This window comes from Siniperca chuatsi, linkage group LG7 (genome assembly GCF_020085105.1).
Source record: "Siniperca chuatsi isolate FFG_IHB_CAS linkage group LG7, ASM2008510v1, whole genome shotgun sequence".
Lineage (NCBI taxonomy): Eukaryota > Metazoa > Chordata > Actinopteri > Centrarchiformes > Sinipercidae > Siniperca > Siniperca chuatsi.
Genome location: NC_058048.1, coordinates 7,711,728 through 7,731,864, shown reverse-complemented (window position 1 = coordinate 7,731,864; position 20,137 = coordinate 7,711,728). Strand labels below are relative to the sequence as shown.

Here is a 20,137-nt window from a genome sequence, read left to right as displayed (position 1 = left end):
TCAATTTTGAGTGTCATGGCAAAGGCTGCGAATACTTATGTACATGTGATTTTGTGATTTTTTTTTTTTTAATTTTTAATACATTCAAACATGAAAATAGTGCTGAAATGATTATTAAACACTTAATTTATATAAATTTTAGATACTTGTGAGCAGGGAAAAAACAGTGAACAGCTGAGTGGGGAAAAACATTCATGTGGGCCTCCTGCTTGTAATTCCACTGCTGGCATTTACATACAAATATAATCCAGTATTAACACTATTACAATCGATTCGGCTAATTTCATAGGAGCTATACACTGTTTGTATCTAGTTTCACTTGGTAACGAACTGCTACAAATACACATCACAACAAAAGTAGTTAATTTATCTGGTGTGACTACAAGCATTGCACTAGGGATAACTACCTTGGAATTCAGAATAAGGGGTGATTCTCCTGTTCTTCCCCATCTGTCGACATTGCGTAAATGTAACATTAGTCCAATATTAGCTCTCTTTGCTAGCCTTTTGGTCTCCACCAACTCCTGAGGGAAATACCTGACTGGATGCTAACTTTGTCTGCGTGCCACTTAGTGCTAAGCAGGTAGTGTACAGTCAGTTTTTCTCTGAAAACAGCTGCCTGCTGTGGCCGAAAACGACACCGTGAGAGTGAACCAGAGGAACTGCAGAGTCAGGTGATAATTTTCCATTCATAATATAAAGAAATATTGATTATACCTGCTTCAAGTCAGCTATCATGCTAAATGTTAAACGTTTGTTGGTTCCAGCTCCGTCAATGTGAGTATTTGCTGATTTCCTGTTTTTAATATCACTGTAAGCTAAATATCGTAGGGGTTTAGACAAAACACATTAACGGAAGACTGACAATGGGGTCAATGGGTTTTTGGCCTAAAACAGTCAAATGAAAGAATTTGGACTTAATCATACTTTCACCATGAATAATTTGTCTGTAATTGTAGATTGTATATACCTCCCTATGTTGTTTGAAACCCCCACATTCCTAAAAAAAATCCTGAAGAATGACCTCAGCGTCCTCGGTGGTAGCTGTACGGCCCTGCCCAACATGGGCTCTGAGGGGCATTTTTCACTATTGTCTGACATTTTATACACTTTTAATTCATTAAATAATCAAAACATAATAGATTAATTGATAATGAAAATAATCTTTCCCTCAGTGATGTGATGTAATTTAGTGTAATGGTCATCATTTTCTTTAAAAGAAAAGGTCTTTCATGACTACTGTGTGTGTGTGAGTGAGAGAGAGAGAGAGAGAGAGAGAGAGAGAGAGAGAGCGAGTAAGAGAGCGCATCCTTCAAGCAAATGACTCTAACTCTTGATGTCAGTCGCTAATTCCATTTCCATCTTACACACACATAAACACACACTCATTCTCTGCATAGCCTCTGCATGGCACTGCCTCTCATGTCTCTGTCTGGTTGTGTGTGTGTGTGTGTGTGTATAAACACCAAGATCATCCTTGTTACAGTAGGTATCAGTGTACACAGAAGATGATAAAAACAGATGGAAGACAAAATCATGAGCAATGTATGCTGTGAGAAGAGTGGAAAAGGGTTTGTGTGGTGGTGTTGGTGGTGGAGCAGTAAGAGATGAAGAGGAGGAGGAGGGGGATAAACAGTGAGTGAGAGGGAGCGAGAGGGGGGAGGAGCAGAGAGATGATTCCTCTCTCTAATACTCTAGACACAAGCTGGGTCTGGCTGCCTACTGGCTCAGAGAGAGAGACGGAGGCAGGTGGAGGGTGCAAGCAGGGAGAGCGAGAGAAACCAAGTGGGAAGGAAAAAAACAAGATGAAGGGAAGAGAAGAAAGGAGAGCTGCCTCTCGAAAACCACGTTGAGAGAAATGCAGAGAGAGAGAGAGAGAGAGAGGCAGTGAGGTCGAGGCGAAACCAGCGACTTTCGCACGGTTTCGAGCAGAGGGAAGGAGACGGAGCAGGAGGACGGTGATGCTTCAGTCCAGCGCTGCCTGAACCAGAGAAGGAGAGGAGCAACAGAGAGGAGGAGAAGGAGTCCATCGAAAATTAGCTGGAAGACAAGACAGAGAGAGAGGAGACAGAGGGAGGGAAAGAGAAGGAAATGAAGAGGATGGAGGAGCGGAGAACGAGCAGAGACACAGATCCCTGGCTACTCAGGCTCACATGAGTGTATGGACCTGAGCCCGCCCAGAGTTAGTACAAGATGCTGTCAAAGAACCAGTGTGTGAGGGCGGAGTGATGGATGTCTGTTTGCACAAACCACGGCTGATACTTGAAACTCAGTAGAAGTAGATGAGCACTGGTGTCTGTGTGTGCTGGACCAGGTGTGTGTGTATATGTGTGTGTGTCAGTGTTAGAACATATGACAGACCAGCTGTTTAGGAAGTAAACAGGGTCAGGTGCACCCAGAGGAGCGAAACAAGGAGGGAAGTAGGAAGACACGGAAAGAGACAGAGTGGGTGTGTGTGCAGCCGGCACATAGACAAGCTTCAGTCCAACCATCTCAGGTGCAGTTAAGGGTGTGTGTGTGTTTTCGGACAGCACCTAAAAAAGAAGAAAGGGAGATGACATCAGCAACAACAAGGTGCCACTGAGCTTCTTCAAGGTTGTTTTTCACTCCTCTTTTACACCGGACAAGCCACCTGAAGCCACCCCCTACCTCATCTCAACCCAACAAGTGGACTTGAAGACTCAGAAAAAGAGACTTTAACACCAGCACTGGTGCCCTACTGACTGGGAAGCCCCCACCTGATTTCCTGTGACCAGTGGATGCTCCTAAACCCAACCATGGGAGAATGGACCATCCTAGAGCGCCTCCTGGAGGCCGCCGTGCAGCAGCACTCTACTATGATCGGAAGGTGAGTTCTTGTCAGAGTGAGGTGTGGGATTGTGGTCTTCAGAATGATGCTTTGACGTGGGGAAGTTTGGGAGTTCTTGCTCACTTCTATCACGTGTGCATGTGTCTTTACCAGCGCGTGGTTCTACTGTATATCTGTGCATATATACGGTATTTAAAATGCAAGTATACCAATGCATATGTAACGTGCATGCAGAATATGAATCCTTCCCTGCTTTCAGTCAGTGATTCCTGGTCCAGTGTGGCTGAAGGCAGGGAGAGGCTTTAGCTTCTTTAATCCCTCGGAGTGACATGATGGGAGGGTTAGGCAACGAGGATGGACACACGGAGGCTTTGGATATCAGAGGATCCAGAGCAGTGTGAAGACATCTCACCTTAAAAGTCCACAATGCCTTCATTCAGTTTTCCACTATACCTCTCTGTGCTGATGTCTTCATTCTCCATATGTTTTCCTCCCGCTTTAATGTCAAGTCTGCTTCAGAAGCCATCACGTTACACAAGCGTGCCTCATTTGAGGGTTCCCACAATTTCCTCCCCCCTCCCTTCCTGCTTATTTTTCTCTTTCTTTCTCTGTCAAATATGAAGTCATGTCACAACCTAAAAAAACTAGCCCAAGGTCACGGCAGTTATGATTAATGCATCATTCTACATGCCGAGATGTCTTGTATTTTAGTTTGAATAACTCATTCTTGTCAGCCGCAGAATGAGCAATTATTGATGAGCGTTTTAGCCACAGAGGCACATCATGGTAAGGACATATTCCTGAGTTAGGGGTTTTCTTGGGACATCTTTGAAAACCACAGGTTCAGCATGGCTTCATTAGAGACTGTCTGAATTAGCAGTTTAAACCAATCCCCTGAAGCTACTGACTCACTCTGGCTAGTGGTACTCTTGAATTATTGAGTGAATAAATGTCAGCCAGTTTATGAAGTAAATGATGTGGAGAAATATTCTTTTTTGGCAGAAGATGAGTCGTCCTCTGCTGACAAAGCTCTGAGTGTGAATTTTGGCGTGTCGAGTTATGAAACTTAAGTGATTTCAAGTCTTGTTCTGAGAGCAGTCTGTCGGTTGAGTGGTTAGTTAGAGTTGTTTCCTTTGGTGTTATGATGAATGATTGGTCAGCATTTGCTTCCCATTCATGAGACACTGGAAGCGGCAGTGTCGCTCATCAACTGGACTAGTCATCCTGGCTGCGGGGTCTCAGCGAGAGCGAGAAAGAGAAGACACAGAAGAGAGGGTCGTTAAGGAGGAAAAGCAGCAAAGAAAAAGGAAATCCACTGAGGCAATCAACGGAAAAAAAGCTAGAGTTTGGTTGCAAAGTAGAGAAGAGACGAGCAGAACCGACAGTCAGAGTGCGAGATGTGAGAGACAGGAAGCAGATGACGGAGAACGAGTAAAAAGACGAAGGCAGCAAGGAGCAGTTATTCACAGACAAGCGAGCAGACACATGGCCTCAGTCTGCGGGGCGTTGGTAGGAAGCCAAGAGGACTGTCTCGTCACGAGATGGTGCTGCATGTCACGACCTAAGCAGGGCAACCAGGACACCTGGCAGCAAAAAGCCTCAGATCATCTTTACGCAGATTATATCTGTTGTCCAGACAGTTGACATGTTCAGATGACGGGAGGAGCCGGCCAAAACCTTTTCAAAATATCCAAATTTACATGCAGGTTTTCCAGCAGTCCAGTACAGTTTCACTTGCATTTGTTTAGCCCCATACATTTGGTTTCCATTTCCAGAAGCACTTACTATACAGCAATACCTCAGATTTTATAATGCACACCATTGAATTACAGGTTTTGAAATGTTTCCAAAGGTCTGTAAGCTATAGAATTGTATACGGTATCTTTTTGAAAAAAAAAAAAAACTGAGGTTGTGCATTTGTTTAAGAATATTTATGTGTATAGGAAGTTCAGAGATCAGAATTACATCAACAGTATCTCTTCAGCTAATAGGAAGCTATTCAGTGGTTTGCTCAAGGATACTTCAGCAGGGTGGATACTCGCTGTCGAGTGGCTTAGGTTGACATGCTGAAGGATGTAGCGATTGCATTAGCAGCTGAATGACACTGAAAGTTAATACAACAATGGCAAATTCACAAATTTTCAAATACATGACTCAGTTAATTCAGAGTTCAGAAAAATTCTAGGTTAAATTTTAATTGTATTTTTAGGGATGGCAATGTCGGTCGCTTGGTCCACCACTTTGGTCCAGACTGAAATATCTTAACAACTGTTACTTGGATTGCCATGAAATTTGGTACAAACATTCATGATCCCCAGAGGATGAATCATGCTGACTTTGGTGTTCCCCTGACTTTTCCTCTAGTGTCGCCATGAGGTTGACATTTGTGGTTTTAAGGGAAATGTCTCAACAACTATTGGATGGATTGTCATGAAATTTGAAGCAGACATTCATGTCCCCCTTAGGATGAATTATAATAACTTTGGTGATCCCTTAACTTAACATCTGATTTGTTCAATACTTTGGTTTGGGACCAAATACCTGAACAAATCATGACTGTAAGCCTCAGCTATTTTGTGGTTAGTGCTAATTAGCAAATATTAACATGTAAACAAGTTAAACTGCAATAGTGAACATGGTAAACATCAGCATGTTAGAATTGTCATTGTGAGCATGCTAGCTTGCTGACATTAGCATTCAGCTCAAACCACTGGTGTGCCTACAGCCAACAGAGCTGCTAGCACAGCTGTAGACTCTTAGTCCTGTTGTCTTATTGAAGTCAATGCACAAAAATCATATAGCAATCATTAAAAATGTGTTGCAAGTGGACCTCTTTTGGCATTCAATCTCCTTTCCACAGCTGTAAACTGATTTCACTGACATATTGACTGACTGTCCAGTTGGCCAACTGCGTATAGGCTATCCTTTCCTCATGAAAGGCTTACTAACTACTTACTAAGATAATTATTTTTGTGGTTTCCATGGTAACACACATCTCAAGGTATGCACTGATCTGTTTAATGGAAATCTAAAGGGGTATTGCTGCTTGTTTCATCCACTAACAGAAGGACATACATATGACATTTCATCAACTTGTCTAGTTTGAATAATGGATAAACAGAGGGAGGATGTCATTCATGGTATTTATTTATCTCTTAAATTTAGTTAATCAGAAGCACTCCTAATCACTTCACTTAGTGCTATTACTGATAATATGAAGAGTCAGTCAATCATTTTTAGCTTTAGTTTCTGTGTGTCAGCCTGTACGTTCCCACAGTAAAGTGCCTTCCCTGCATCTGGCTTTTCTACAGCTCAAAGCCATCTAATCTGGGACATCAGTGCTGACATGAATTTTTATAAATGCACACTAATACTCCCTCAGTCCTAAAACCTATTGGTCCCTCCGCTGCGATTTCATGTGTCTCATTGGTCAGCGCAGGTGCCGTCCTTCCGGAGAAAGCGTTGGGCGGGTTGCCGTCCCTGAGGCGATGCCTGCGTGTGTTCTCATGGGCCCACTATGACAACAGACTGCAGGCCTGAGTCGATTCGTCATACATGAGTCACACACACATTAGGGGGAATATAACACTTGTTTGTGTAAGATTACAAACAGCTCTAGAGATTCCCTTCTACGGTCAGGGTTTGTATGTGTGTGTGTATGTGTGTGCATAAATACTTAGACTGTGTGTAAAACGTGAGCTTCTGTGTACATATCACATGTGCGTGGACGGGTTTCAGTCCTGTCTGTGAGTGTGTGTTTGTGTATTCACCTGCTACCTGTGATTAATTCCTGCCATTACGGGCAGAGGGGCAGGTGTAAATCGACTTCCCCAGGACCATCTGATGGACTGTGGGACCCCAGCACCTGTTGGTACACACAGCCTCTGAGGAGAAACCGTGATGAAGCACTGTCTACCTAACTACTGTCAACACATCGCTGCTGTCTCTGTGGTCCCGCTCCCATAGGCCACAGTCCCATTTGTGAGCTGCCATTGGTCAGAGTGGGACTTCCTCCCACCATCCTAATATTGATCTCCAATAATGGAATAGGAAGTGGGGTTTGATAGAAGACAGGGCAGTTAATAAACAGTTTAGGCATGTCCATTTGCAATACAAACTGACTCCTGATTTGCAGCGACTGGAATGTTAAGTGAGTGATTAAAGCTGTAAGCACCTCATTGACTTTTTTTGTCCGTGTAAATAAACAATGATAGCAATTAGCAGACCAACTATTTATTCTTAAAATACGTTTATCGACAAGAGAACCATGGTTAAACACCTCGAACAGATAAAAGTTAAGGTGACTCTTCACAATCAGTGTTACTACTTACAAAGTAGTACTGAATGAGAGCCATAAACTGGATAACTCTCACTCCTTAAATTTTGTATTGGCCCGGATATAAAATGACTGATTATAAGATCGAAAACTGGCATTTGGAAAATTTGAAGATTGAATACACTTTCAGACTTGTCCTGTTGGGAAAGTTACCCCACAATACTATTTGTTCAAGGATAAGATAGTACTCATCCTTAAAGCCTTTTTTCTTCTAAAAGTGAAACATGAAATAATTCCATTAAAGCAGAAAATAAATCCCACATTTGTGTTGCTTTTCTATCACTCACACACTCTCCTGTCAGGCTCTTGGAGCGGTCAGAAATGTCTTTTTGAACTCCTCATCATGACATTCTGGGACACCGGTGATGTTTGGCTGCTTGACAGATCATTTTGTTCCCTGTCTGTTACTGCAGTAAAGACGTCGAGAGGCGATTTCGACTCTTTTTTTTTTTACTCGTCGGGAATTTATTAACAGACTTGCGGAAACTTGTTAGCTTAGCAACATTAAGGCTACAAACAACCCATAATGAAACGCTGTAGGAGACTCTATTCAAAAAGAATACTGAATATAATACGTCCCTTTCTTTTCCACCGTATTTTCCAAAAAATGTATTATCTGATTTTTGGGCCAATCTGGAACTATAAAGGCCTCAGTACGCTTCAGTTGAACCAGGCTAAAGGTTGAACAATGTTTTGTCCGACCACATCTAAAAGCAGCAAGTGTTTGTACCTGTTCCGAGTGGCCACATTTGAAATTGGGGCGTAAAGCCAATTTCTCTCCAATTATTCCAAATCTTTTGTATGAATTTTTAGTCTCTCCCCTCTGAATTGTACAAAGGAGGATAACAGAGCACACTTTCGAACATTCTCTCCTCAAAAACATTTGTGGTGTTGCACTCCGTCGTATACACGAAATGGGATGGAAGTCAAGCTCCGTATTTTCACAGCTGTTCACACCTGGCCAGTCGCTGCATAAAGTGCCCATGATTGTTGGATGAAGAAGTAGAAGAGGTGGTTGACAGTTTGCTTGTATCTCAGCATGCCTCTGCACATGTGCACTTTACAGGAGGTGATCAAGAGTGTGTGTGTGTGGGTGTGTTCCTGTAGAAGCTCTACACCTCATTCTTGAAATAGGCCAGCTAGCTCAGCATGGCTCCTCAGCATGGCTCCCCTGAGTCAAATGAGCCATCAGCTTATCAATCTAGGAAAGCATGTGTGTGTATGCCACGTGCACTCTTTCAGCACAGTACAATTCCTACACCAAGCCAAATCCAATATTTATTAGTGAGCAGTGTTTACATGCGACTCAGCGTGCTTGTGTTTGTTGACAGGTTACAGCTCTGTCGTCACGTGACCTATAGATCATCATACTTTTACTTAACAAATCCCTGTGGAGCGCTCACAACCTCCACGGAGGTGATAGATGATTTTGTTTGTACAGGATGAGGTTTATCTAGCAAATGCTTACAGAAGGCCGAGCGATGCCTCCGACATCTATTGACTCCGTCCCTCCCTGTCTCTGCTTTCACACTTCCTCCACCCATATGTAATGACCCCCGGGATGCTGTCTGCTGTAAAATCAGCGCATTCTACGTGCTGCCATAAGAAACTGGTTATCAAAATGACCTCACATGTGCCATAGGGAGATTATGAATCCCTGGTGGGAGGTAGATAAATGTAATTCCTGCTGCATCTCAGACTTTTACAACAAATGTACAGCATCCACCTGCTGATAAAACCTATGAACAGCATCTGGCAAAATAAACATAATGCCAAAGATAAGTTTGTTTTTGAAGATGCTCCTGAAGTGTGCATTAGCGTTCATGTCAGTACTGATGGGATTGATCTGCTCTAGCTGTGCTACTAGAGATAGAAACATCCTGGAAATGAGCCCCAGGAGCAGGAGAGAGCTGCTCTGTAGCTGCTCACAGCCTTTCATGACTGGAGTGCTACAACTAGCCTCCATAGGGACTGCTGGAGATGCAGAGTTGTAGCTGTGGGAGAAAGAGGGAGCAACTGCACATAATTATGCAGCTTGTGTTCTCATTTCTTTTGCTTACACCTCATACCCCCCCAATCCACTCTCTGGTTCTTAGCTGCTCATTCTCCCTCTCTTGCTCCTCACAGTCCACATATGCTAAGATCAGGGTTGACATGGTGTCTACATACTGATGGATTAATCGATTAAGTTCCTATTGCAAGTGTGTGAGTGAGTGTTCATCAGACATTATGTTAGAAGATAAACCTGCATTTCATCCTGAAGCAGTGTGTTAGCGCCAATTTTACATAAATTTTAACATCTATGTAGTGCATAGTAAGGTGTATCATGGTACACACTGGCAGGTGAAGAAACTCAAGTGAGACTTAACCAGAATACATTAAAATGGTGGTGGTCATAGAGAAGAGAGAGAGAGAGAGAGAGAGAGGGATGATGGATGGATAAAGACAGAGAGATTAGAGCAGGAGAAGGGGTCAGAGTTGAGACAGATTTCACCTTGCAGGGCCTCAGGGAAAAACTGTCTCTTGTCAGGGTGACTCAGTAAGGCTTATAGGTTTAGCGTTAGCACCTCGCTGGAGGACAGAGCAGGTCAGTGTTAGAATGATACTGGAGGGTTAGTTTAACCCGGACATCACCTCACACACACAAACACAGGAGACCAACCCTGCAAAAATACCTACCTGAACCAGTCATTTAGTCATATGTTCATTTATGAAATACGTTTTAATTTTAAAACATTAATATAGGATTGGAACATTAACTGAGAAACCTTGGAATGTCTGCTATAAAAAATGAAATTATGATTGAAATGACTGTGAGCCTTCATTTTACTCAAGTGGTACTATTCTATTAGTGCTTGTTAGTCCATAGCTTTTTAAACTGACAACTGTTGTTAACCTTCCAGGCAGCCTTTAGCTTTAGTTATTTTGGGTATAGCGTAGTGAAAATCAACTTGCACTATGCTTGAACCTTTTTTGGATCACAGTGATGAATTGTCAATCCATCATTCTGATCATTCTGTTGGCTTTACTTTTCAGTAAAAGAGATGCTTTTGTGAAGTGGAAGTTGAGTTTGAAAACAGGATCCAGTTTGAAAACTCTTCCCTGCTGGTGCATTTAAGGACCCGTGGTCAGATCTGACATCCAAGGATTGAAAATCGCCTGCCAAGATCTACAGTATGTTGTCAGAAAATCCATACTTGAACACACCAACATGAAAAGCAGTCGCTGTTCTCATCTGCATTACCACAGTGATGTGATTATAACAGTGATGTGATGAATTATTTATCTCAGGCAAGTTTTACATCTCAGCGAGATGATTTTCATACCTTGTTGACAAGAGCAGTATGTAAAGTAGGCAAACTAGTCGGAGTAAATATGCTGGTTGTTGGGTGTTACGTCATACCAGTGCATATATGGAGATGTTAATGAAGTATTAGTTATAAAAAAAATATTAGATGCCAGCTTTATTAGAAAGTTGTTAGTCCTCATAAGGCCTAATAAGGCAGGTGATTTAATATCAAGCAGTGTAACCATGAATTCTTAATGGGGTAGTGTAGTCACTCTGTCCTATTACAGTTTCTCTTTGGATAAATCTTCTTTGATCAATACCAACATGACACGGACAGTAAAATACCCAACTTCACTCTTGGTTTTCATATTAGACATTTTGACTTTACCCCCCATTACTGTTACAGTCACAACTGTCATTCTAAAGCAATGGCAGGTATGAACTAAAATTACTCTGAGGCAAGGGGACCTAAAGGGTACCCATAAACAATAATAGTAAATATAAGGCTTTCCGTTATAAACTTTAAGCCTGGAGCCCAAACTTTGGAATGATCCTCCCAGTGCCACAGAAGACCTTATACAACTGTTTTCAACATCAGGTGTAAAATAGGTCGAGTGCCCCTTTAAGTTAATGTAAACCAAAATGTAATTTGTACCTTAACTAAACTTACAGTAGTGTTTATATACATCTTTGAATCATCTTAACATTAAGCAGATATGTTAACAAAACACTGTGGTTTAATGGAACTGCCAATTGGCTTGCTACTCCCTCACTATGAGGGGAGTCCAGCTACCGCTCAACAAAATCCCGACTATTTGCGGTCCTGGCTCCACAATGTTGGAACAAGTTCCCCATTGACATCAGGACAGCAGAAACTCTACACATCTTCTGTCGCAGACTGAAAACTCATCTGTTCAGACTGCACCTTGGGCCATAAAATATATAAAAAACTCACTTATTGTTTCTAAATGTAGCACTTCAAGGAGTTTTTTTTTTCATGAAGTTGATGTACTTGCATGATTCTTGCAATTTTGCAATTATTGTAAGTCACTTTGGATAAAAGCATCAGCTAAATAAATGTAATGTTAAAGAAATGTCAGCTCAGCTGAACTGGCTGTGCTCACTGGTATAAAATACGTAGCTGAATCTCTTATGCAGTCAGATACAACAACACTACATAAAATATGAGGGATACAATTAAAACAAATAGCCTAACTTTGATCTTTGTTTGGTACAAAGTAAGGCTGCTGCTTTTGAAGCTTTCTCAGTTGGGTCTATTTGTGTAAGCTCGTGGCTGTGAGGTTATTGTCTTATTTATAAAATCTGCTTTTATTACACATGACTAACAGCGTTTCTGTGTAGGATCATAAAGCTGACATTCTCGTTTTGTTTAATTGATCATTATGTTCGTGTGCTGATGTTCTGATAAATTTGCTTCTCTACACATCTCCATGCATCTCCCTCTTTTCTACTCTGCCTCCTCGCTTTGTCTCACCCTATCTCGCTTTTTGAAGATCAAAAGGACGCTGTTCTGCCATTGATTTACTCTCGCCACCTGCCCCAACTCCCATCACTGGCTGCATCTTCACACTTTACTGGGGTCTCTAATGAACAAGCTGAGAGAGTAAGAGTCACTTAGACTGCATTACATGCATCTCTTTGAGCATGTTTTTTGCGTGTGTGTTGTGAGGCAGTATCAGCTTCTGCACAGTGTGATTGACTCAACATGAATAAAACAACACCTAACACCTTGCTAAAACACATCTCTGCCAGGACCAACATACTATAAGGAGACATCTGATTCACTGCCCACTCACACACACGTACACTCACACTCATAACCAACAAGTCATCCAAATATACAGACATGTGCGTAAGCAAACTTGCAGCGTGCTCAGTATATTTACTCATTACTCAGGGGCGGCAACATACACATAGACACGCTTTTTCACACATACTGCCAAAACTGCCACAGTCCTCGTCTTTGCATATGAGCAACCAGATAGAGTGTGACAATGCATTCACACCTCACCACACACACACACACACACACACGCACTCCACACACATGATCCCATTCACAGATTCTTCAGTTAAGCAGTGAAGTCAAGCTGCAGGGAGTGCGTTTGACTCTCAGCAATATGCTACATTCACTCTGCGCTCTTAGCCAAGCTCTTGGCTTCAAACTTTAAGTGGCAAATACTACGTAGGAAGTCAGGGTTTCATTGACTTGATACAATGTATGGAATTCAAACAAGCTAGTTAAGTGTAGGGAATTATAATTTAAAAGAAAACCTATATATATATATATATATATATATATTTGCAGTAGTCAATTTGTGATAGAACTCTTAAAGTCAGGATAAAGCATACACATGCTGAATTTGTCAGACAGTGAAATGTTTGGTCTGCGCAAAACATGAACTCAAATTGGTTTAACAAACAATCGCACCACAAGGTCAACTGAGTAGCTGTTCTGGAGCTTTTGATCATATCATATATTTCCTCAACAAATGGAGTTGACCAGTTGTCACTGAAATGTAGATGTTCAAAAAATTTTTATGCACTTTAAGGACTTCTCTTCCATGATGGCTTAAAAGTTGAGATACAAAGTTGTAGATGTTAGCACAGTTACTGAGTAGACCTTGTGGTGAGATTGTTGCCAAATGCTGTTTCCAAGATCAAGAATGGAATTTCAATCTCAACTTTTAAGCCAACAAGTGAAACTATGTAACTTTTGAAAGAAGAAATAAAAAAATCCTTCCTCTTAAAAAGTGTAATCTATAAGCAATAAAACTCTCCCTTGCTCCATTCAGCACACTCAGGGATTTTGCTGAGACAGCTTTACTTGGTCTGGTATGACCATTAGCTTATGATTAGCTAATGTTAGCTGACATTTCTCTACTTGTCCTACTGTTACACTGTTTTGAAGCATTTACCATTATTCTATAATGGCCACAGTCGAATTCAATGAAAGTTACATAGGCTTACTTTAAGGTGCTCAGAAAAAAATGGAAATTTGAACATTTACAGTAAAATTTCATGACAGCTGGGCAACTCATCTGCTCAGGAAGATCGTGTGACATGGTCAAAAGCCCCAGAACAGCTACTCTGTGTCATGAGACTGACTTTAAAATAGCTACAGCAGGTCAGATCAGGAGTGGTAGCTGGTGTACTCTTAAATTCATGGGTTGGGACACTTTTTGCAACTTCAGTGTACATACAAATCACATTTCATCATACATGTATCTAATCAGATCAGTAAAAACACATTAAATGTAAATGCACCTCAGAAGACCACCACTGAAGATCCAATCATCCACCACAGACACAACTAGAATATTCTACTAATCCCAAAGCAGAACACCTTTTCAATAGTTGCATGATTATGCAACAAAAACAAAGAAGGCAGAAATGAATGAAAATGAGATGTACTGCCAGTTTTAAAAGTTGTAAACATAAAAGCAAGACATGAAGATTTCATTGTGTAAATTTAATCCAACTAAATCATATATAAATCATACTGATACCCACTCTCAGTGGTGGAAGAAGTACTCTGATCTTACTAAAGTAAAAGTAGCAATACAACAGTGTAAAAATACTCTGTTACAAGTAAAAGTCCTGCATTCATAATCTTACTTAGGTAAAAGTACATAAGTATAAGCATCAAAATATATATAATCTATTTATTATTATATAATAATATAATAAAGTATATAAATTATAATATAAAAGTACTCGTTATGCAGAATGGCCCATTTCAGAATAATACATAATATTATAATATATATATATTATAATATATAATATCAATGGATTACAGTTAGTGATGCTTTAATGTGTAAGACCATATAAGCCATGTAAGCATCACTAATGTTGCAGCTGGTAAAGGTGGGGCTAATTTCAACTACTTTATATACTGCTGGGTAGCTTAATCCATAGTAATATATCATAATTTATTAGTTGATTTTTATTTTGTATTAATAATCAGAATCTGCAAAGTAACTAGAACTAATGTTGTCAAATAAATGTAGTGGAGTAGAGTACGAGTACCTTAGAGTTGTACTTATGTACAGTACTGGAGTAGATGTACTTAATTACATTCTACCACTGCCCATTCTGGAAATGAGACGTGTTAATGCAAAATGTAAACCGTGTCTTTTTCAGTCATTCGTATTTCTTAGTGATTGCCATTGGAACCACTATGGTAGATCAGAATATAAAAATAGGTATGAGAGTATTTTTTGTCGATTGAGTGCGTTTGGGATGTTCCCTACACGGCCATGTGCTGTCTGCTTGTGTGTCATGGAGGCTCCCTGCATGTGCCAGAGCCGCTGATTTGAGTTGGGGCTTGGCACAGGAGAGCCGCGGTGGGTGGAGAGTTGGCATGGACGAGACAGCCCTAACTCGGGATTGTCCAAAACCCACCGTTTTAATCCGGATTACGCCCATCATTTCCCTCTCACACTCTCCCTCGCTTTCTGTATTTCCCTCCACTGACCCCCCTTCCTCCTTTCCCACCCACGCATTTGCTCTCTTCCTCTCTCCTGCTGCTCTATCGCCTGCTCATGCCTCACCCCTCCATCACAACCCTTACAACCTACCCAAAAGCTAATGCTCCACACGGTTGGTCTGTTGCCATGGTGACCACTCATGTCACTTCTTTTCATTCCTGCCATTCATCTGTTCTGAATGATTGCTCACAGTAGATTTTAGAAAGTCTATTTTTAATGTCTGAGCTCCTATTTTAGTCTTACTTGATCACCTAATCTGTTGCCAAGGTAACTGTCATGGTTATTATTGTCATGGAGACCGTTGTGTACAGTGCAGATGTACCAGCGCACTGAGAGGAAAATGGAATACCCATAACCTCTCTCGTGATCAATCTGTTCGTTATTAGTGTTTAAAAACTGCATATAAAAAAATATCCTTTTATGGTCATTAGTCAGACTGATGGGGAAAAATGTAATGGTCATACATCATCTCATTTGACTGATTAGTAAAACTACACAAAATACACAACTGAACGTTTGCATGTGTGTGTTCATGTGCACATGCGTGTGTGAGATACTGTGTTAAATTTGAATTATTGTCTGCCTCTGTAGGACTAGGATCTTCATCAGTTTATCTCCAGAGCCAGCTAGTCAGTTCACATTCATCAACACAAATACCTTTCTGTGTGTGTGTGTGTGTGTGTGTGTGTGTGTGTGTGTGTGTGTGGGGGTTTGTGTGTGAGAGAGAGAGGGACAGAGGCATGGGTAGATAAGTGAACAGTATTAGAATATGCTATTATTAGATTTCCATTTCAGCAGCTTACAGACCCAGGATTACACACAGAGACTATTCCATAATAAATACTGTCACCAACCACCTTATCATTGCAGCAGAAATATACAGTACTTACTCTATAATACAGTGCACAGAGAAGATGAATAGATGGCTGTATATCTGTACTTGTGTGTACTTATATTCAGTATTGTAACACAACATTATCTTTGTAAGGAAAATAATAAAATAATAATGCTAAAAGATCATTTCCCTTTCTTCCCAGTCCTGCATTTAAAATCCTACTTAAGTCACAGAGGTATTATCAGTTATCAGTTTACGTAAAGTACTAGTTTGTTCAGAAAATTGGCCCCTGTGACTGACATATTATTACATTATTACATTATTAGATTATTAATACTGTTGCATCAATGCACAAGTTTGATATTACTGTTATAGTTGGTCGATGTGGAGCTAATTTAACTGCTTTATATACAGTTGAAGTTGAGTCCATTGTTTCCCAACCTCGGTGTCAGGCCCCTTCCAAAGGGTCACGAGATAACTCTATGGGGTCTGCAAACAACTAATAGACATCTGAAGCAAGGAACGCAAACTAGACATTTATCTAAGCTTATCATATGTTTTTAATGCAAAATTTTCATCTGAAAAGTATCCTGTGAGCAAAGTTGTCAAAAAAATGTAGTGGAGTAGAAAGTACAGAATTTCCCTGTGAAATTATGGAGTAGAATTATTAAGTAGCATAAAATGGAAATACTCAAGTAAAGTGCAAGTACCTCAAAATTGAACAGTACTGGAGTAAAATGACTTACACCACTGCATATACTGTACATGTGAAAAATGTGTTCTCCTGGGATTATTTGTTTTATGGTGCTTTTTTATATACTGCTCATTGAATACATTGGTACATACTGTCACTGATTTACCTGAACTGAACCAAACTAATCCTGAGAGCCTCTGAAGCCACCTGCTAGGAGATCAAAGGCTCCCAGGCTAAACAATGGTAAAACTATTTTTACTGGTTGGTATGATAAAAATTCATCTTCATCTTCTCCTGAGAGGATGGAACTAACACCCGGCAATGTCAAACACAATCGGCTTTGTGACGCCCTGCAACAGCTGGAAGATTAAAATGCATGTGTGCACACGTGCATAGAGAGGTGTCCTTAGAGAATTCATTCTCTGTTTCTGTGTATGCAATAAAAGCACACACTGTGTATGGTCATAAAATTTGAGTGTGATAGTGAGTGTCGATGTGTTTGTGTGTGTGTGTGTGTGTGTGTGTGTGTGTGTGTGTGTGTGTGTGTGTGTGTGTGTGTGTGTGTGTGTGTGTGTCAGTGCATGTATTTGTGTGTATCTTTAGTGGGTGGCCAGTAGGAGAGAGTGCAGCCCCCTCACTCCTTCTGCCACCGGAACATCCCTTCTGGGTGTGTGTGTATGTGTGTGTGTGTGTGTGTGCCTCTGCCTCTCTCTCTGAGGGCTCCCGTGTGAGGTTGGATACAGCTTGGTGCCAGGTGACCCGCTGTGAACTATGGGCTATTGATAAACCTTGGCAAAGGAATACACAGACTAAGAGAGAGAGAGTGTGACAAGTGTCTGTCCATATTTGATGTGACAGGATTAGATTTGTCAGAGCTGCTGGTAGGTTGTATTTGACATACAAGAAAGACATAAAGTCAAAACATTAAGAGGGAAAAAAGAAATAAGGAGAAGAGAGGCAGGATAAAGGTTGGAGTAAACACAGAGATGGATTGACTGGGGAGGGGCTTTCCCAAATCACTGCTAACACTGATGGCAAAACATTGCTGCACATTGTGTGGTGCCTCATACTGCCAAGTCATTGTTGGTATTTGGGTATTTTATAAGAATTTAACATACTTAAATGACAAAAAGGTCCATTTGTCAGTGCTATCCAAAATGGCCCATATGAGCGTTTTCTAATCTGGCCCCTGTGTCGGCTGAATGACATTGTTTGTCACTATATACTGATGTATGAAGGTACTGCTTGTGACAAAAACGAGTTAAGGTTTAGTTAGGTTTAGCTAACTAAATCTACACCACAACTAAAGGTTTTGTTGCCTAAGGTTAGAGACAGAAGACAAGTCATGTGTAAAACCACCCACCTGAATCTCCTCCCTAAAGCTGGAATTATGCTGCTCTGAAGAAACCTCTCTGCAAACCTACAAAGAGAAGGGTGTTATGGGTAACCGTAGCCGATGCATCCACCTCTCAAATCTCAACTATGCGTTGTGCGGACCTGCGCGTCAAGCAAGTTGATTCAACTGTCTGGATCAGGGACAGGAAAACAAATGCAAACTTATTACATAGAAAGAAAAGAAACACACACATGAATGTATCTGAGCGACCCCTGTGCACGTTCGCCTATCTGCAGCCCTGAGAAGCAGAATTCCAGTTAAAGAGGTTTTGCAGAGTAACAGTGTAACATGCTGCTTCTGCCTTTGCGCAACCACAAGCTTGGAAAATGTAAACATAGGTTGTATATACATCATGATTTAATTTTTATTTTATTTATTATGTTCTACTCATAACTGTAAACAACTAGCTAGCTAACTAGCTAGGTGTTTACAGTTATGAGGATGTGATTTGATACTAGTATAACCAAAGTCAGGAGCTAAAAGATTATAGGCTACTTCAAGTAATATTACTCACCTGGAAGACCAACAGTCTCTGTCAATTTCCTCTTTCCCTCTAGTGATGGGTCAAATAATTAAAGTCAGTTTGAGAGAGAGATATTTTTGCCCGAAAGTAACTGCCCATCCTGCTTAATTGCATAACATTAGAATTTGCTGCAACTTTTTACATAGCACGTCTTCCTCACATTGCCATCACAATCTCATCGTGCTGTGCTCACAGGGTTAGATGTGCTGACCTCTGAAAAGAGGTCATGAAATTCATGAAATTGCATTTGGTGTGTAACCACAGTGAGATGCTAGCCTGGTCCCAGACCTCTGACTTGAAGTGAAATGGCAATTCAGTCTGATTATCGGGCTGAGCAAGCGGCATACAAATCAGAGGTTGTGAAACACAAGATGGGAGGCTGAATGGTGAATATTTCAGAGACAGGAACTGAGGGGTAAAATAAAGAGAGATACAGGTTATACTTAGGTTATAGTAGAAACAAAGCTGCAGCAGGTATGGAAGCGTAGAACGGGGGAAGGGAGCGGTGCAGAGAAAAGGCAGAGCTAAACAGTGAGGGAACAGGTATTGATGGAGGATAAAGGTGAGGCTCTGAAAAAAAGATTAGCAGGTCAGCCATAACATTGGACTTAAAACCACAGTCCAGAGCAGCTAACAGACTCCTAATCCTGCAGAGACAGAGCCAAGAGCTGCTCTTTTCACGATTCCATTCCATAAACTGAAAACCCCCCACAAATTTTAGCAATTTTGTTAGAACCAGAAATTCAATTTTGCAACTCTGTATCCATATTTTAAAATGGTTTCTGTTATCCATTTAGATCACCATCTTTTCTTCTTGATGGCTTCTGAACAACAGTAGAGGCTGAGTTTCTTTACTCTAAAAGGGTGCCAATAATATTCTCGTTTCCCTCACTGAATTATCTTCTAAGCAGCTTCTACACAGTAGCATGATTTGGTTTGCCTTACTGGCATAATTTGTTTTTTCAGTGAACTCTTCTTCAGGCTTTTGTGTAAAATAAACTAGCATCAAGCTCTTTGAGGCACCTAAGCCACGCTCTAACTGGTGCAACAAATCTGCTCCCCTCCTCAGCAGAAACATGCTGTTCTTTAGTTGACTTAGCTTCTCATCAGCACACGTCGCTCTCTCTTCATCTCCCTTCGTTTTCTGCCCCTTGCCTGTTGCCGTGGTAACTAGCAGAGAGAAGTTGAGTGGAGGGGAGATTGAAGGGTGAGAGGGAGGGAGGAGAGATGGGAGGAAAAGGACAAGGGGGGGCTGTATCAGGTTTCTGTCTAAAGGAACCACGGCCGCTCTTCCTCAACCCTTCTCTAATTCTTCCCTCTTCTTTTTATCTCCCCCGCCACATCTTCCAATCTCTCAAAAACCTTACACTCCTTATCGATCCCAGTTATTTCCAGTCCTTTGCCTTGTCTTCCTCATTATCCTCTCACATTTTTGCTTTCTTCTCCTGGTTTATTTTCTTCTTCTGTTATCTCCTTCGTCCACATCTCAATGAAGACTGTGTACTTTTCAGTGGACACGATACTCCAAAGTGCCTCATAAGTGCGTGCATTTTTCATATGCTTTGCCTCACTAACCCCCTAAAATTCAACTCCTGCTCTACCTACTGAGCTACACACAACTCTAACCTCACCTCTACTTCTATATTTATGCAGCTCATCCTCTCCAGTTGCCATGTAAACAGTGTTGAAGGTTTCATTAAAAGAGACTCAAATTAAACCTAAAGGGAGCTGCACTGTGAAT

General features: G+C 41.1%; 1 protein-coding gene across 1 annotated transcript in view; it reads left to right on the top strand.

Moving 5' to 3' along the window:
• The window catches only part of LOC122878492 (gap junction delta-2 protein), a 32,761-nt gene continuing 12,624 nt past the window's right edge, over nucleotides 1-20,137 (top strand). The window contains exon 1 of the mRNA XM_044201297.1: nucleotides 1-2,848. Coding sequence (XP_044057232.1) covers nucleotides 2,760-2,848 — 89 coding nt within the window. The 5' untranslated portion in view covers nucleotides 1-2,759. The remainder of the gene's footprint in view (nucleotides 2,849-20,137) is intronic.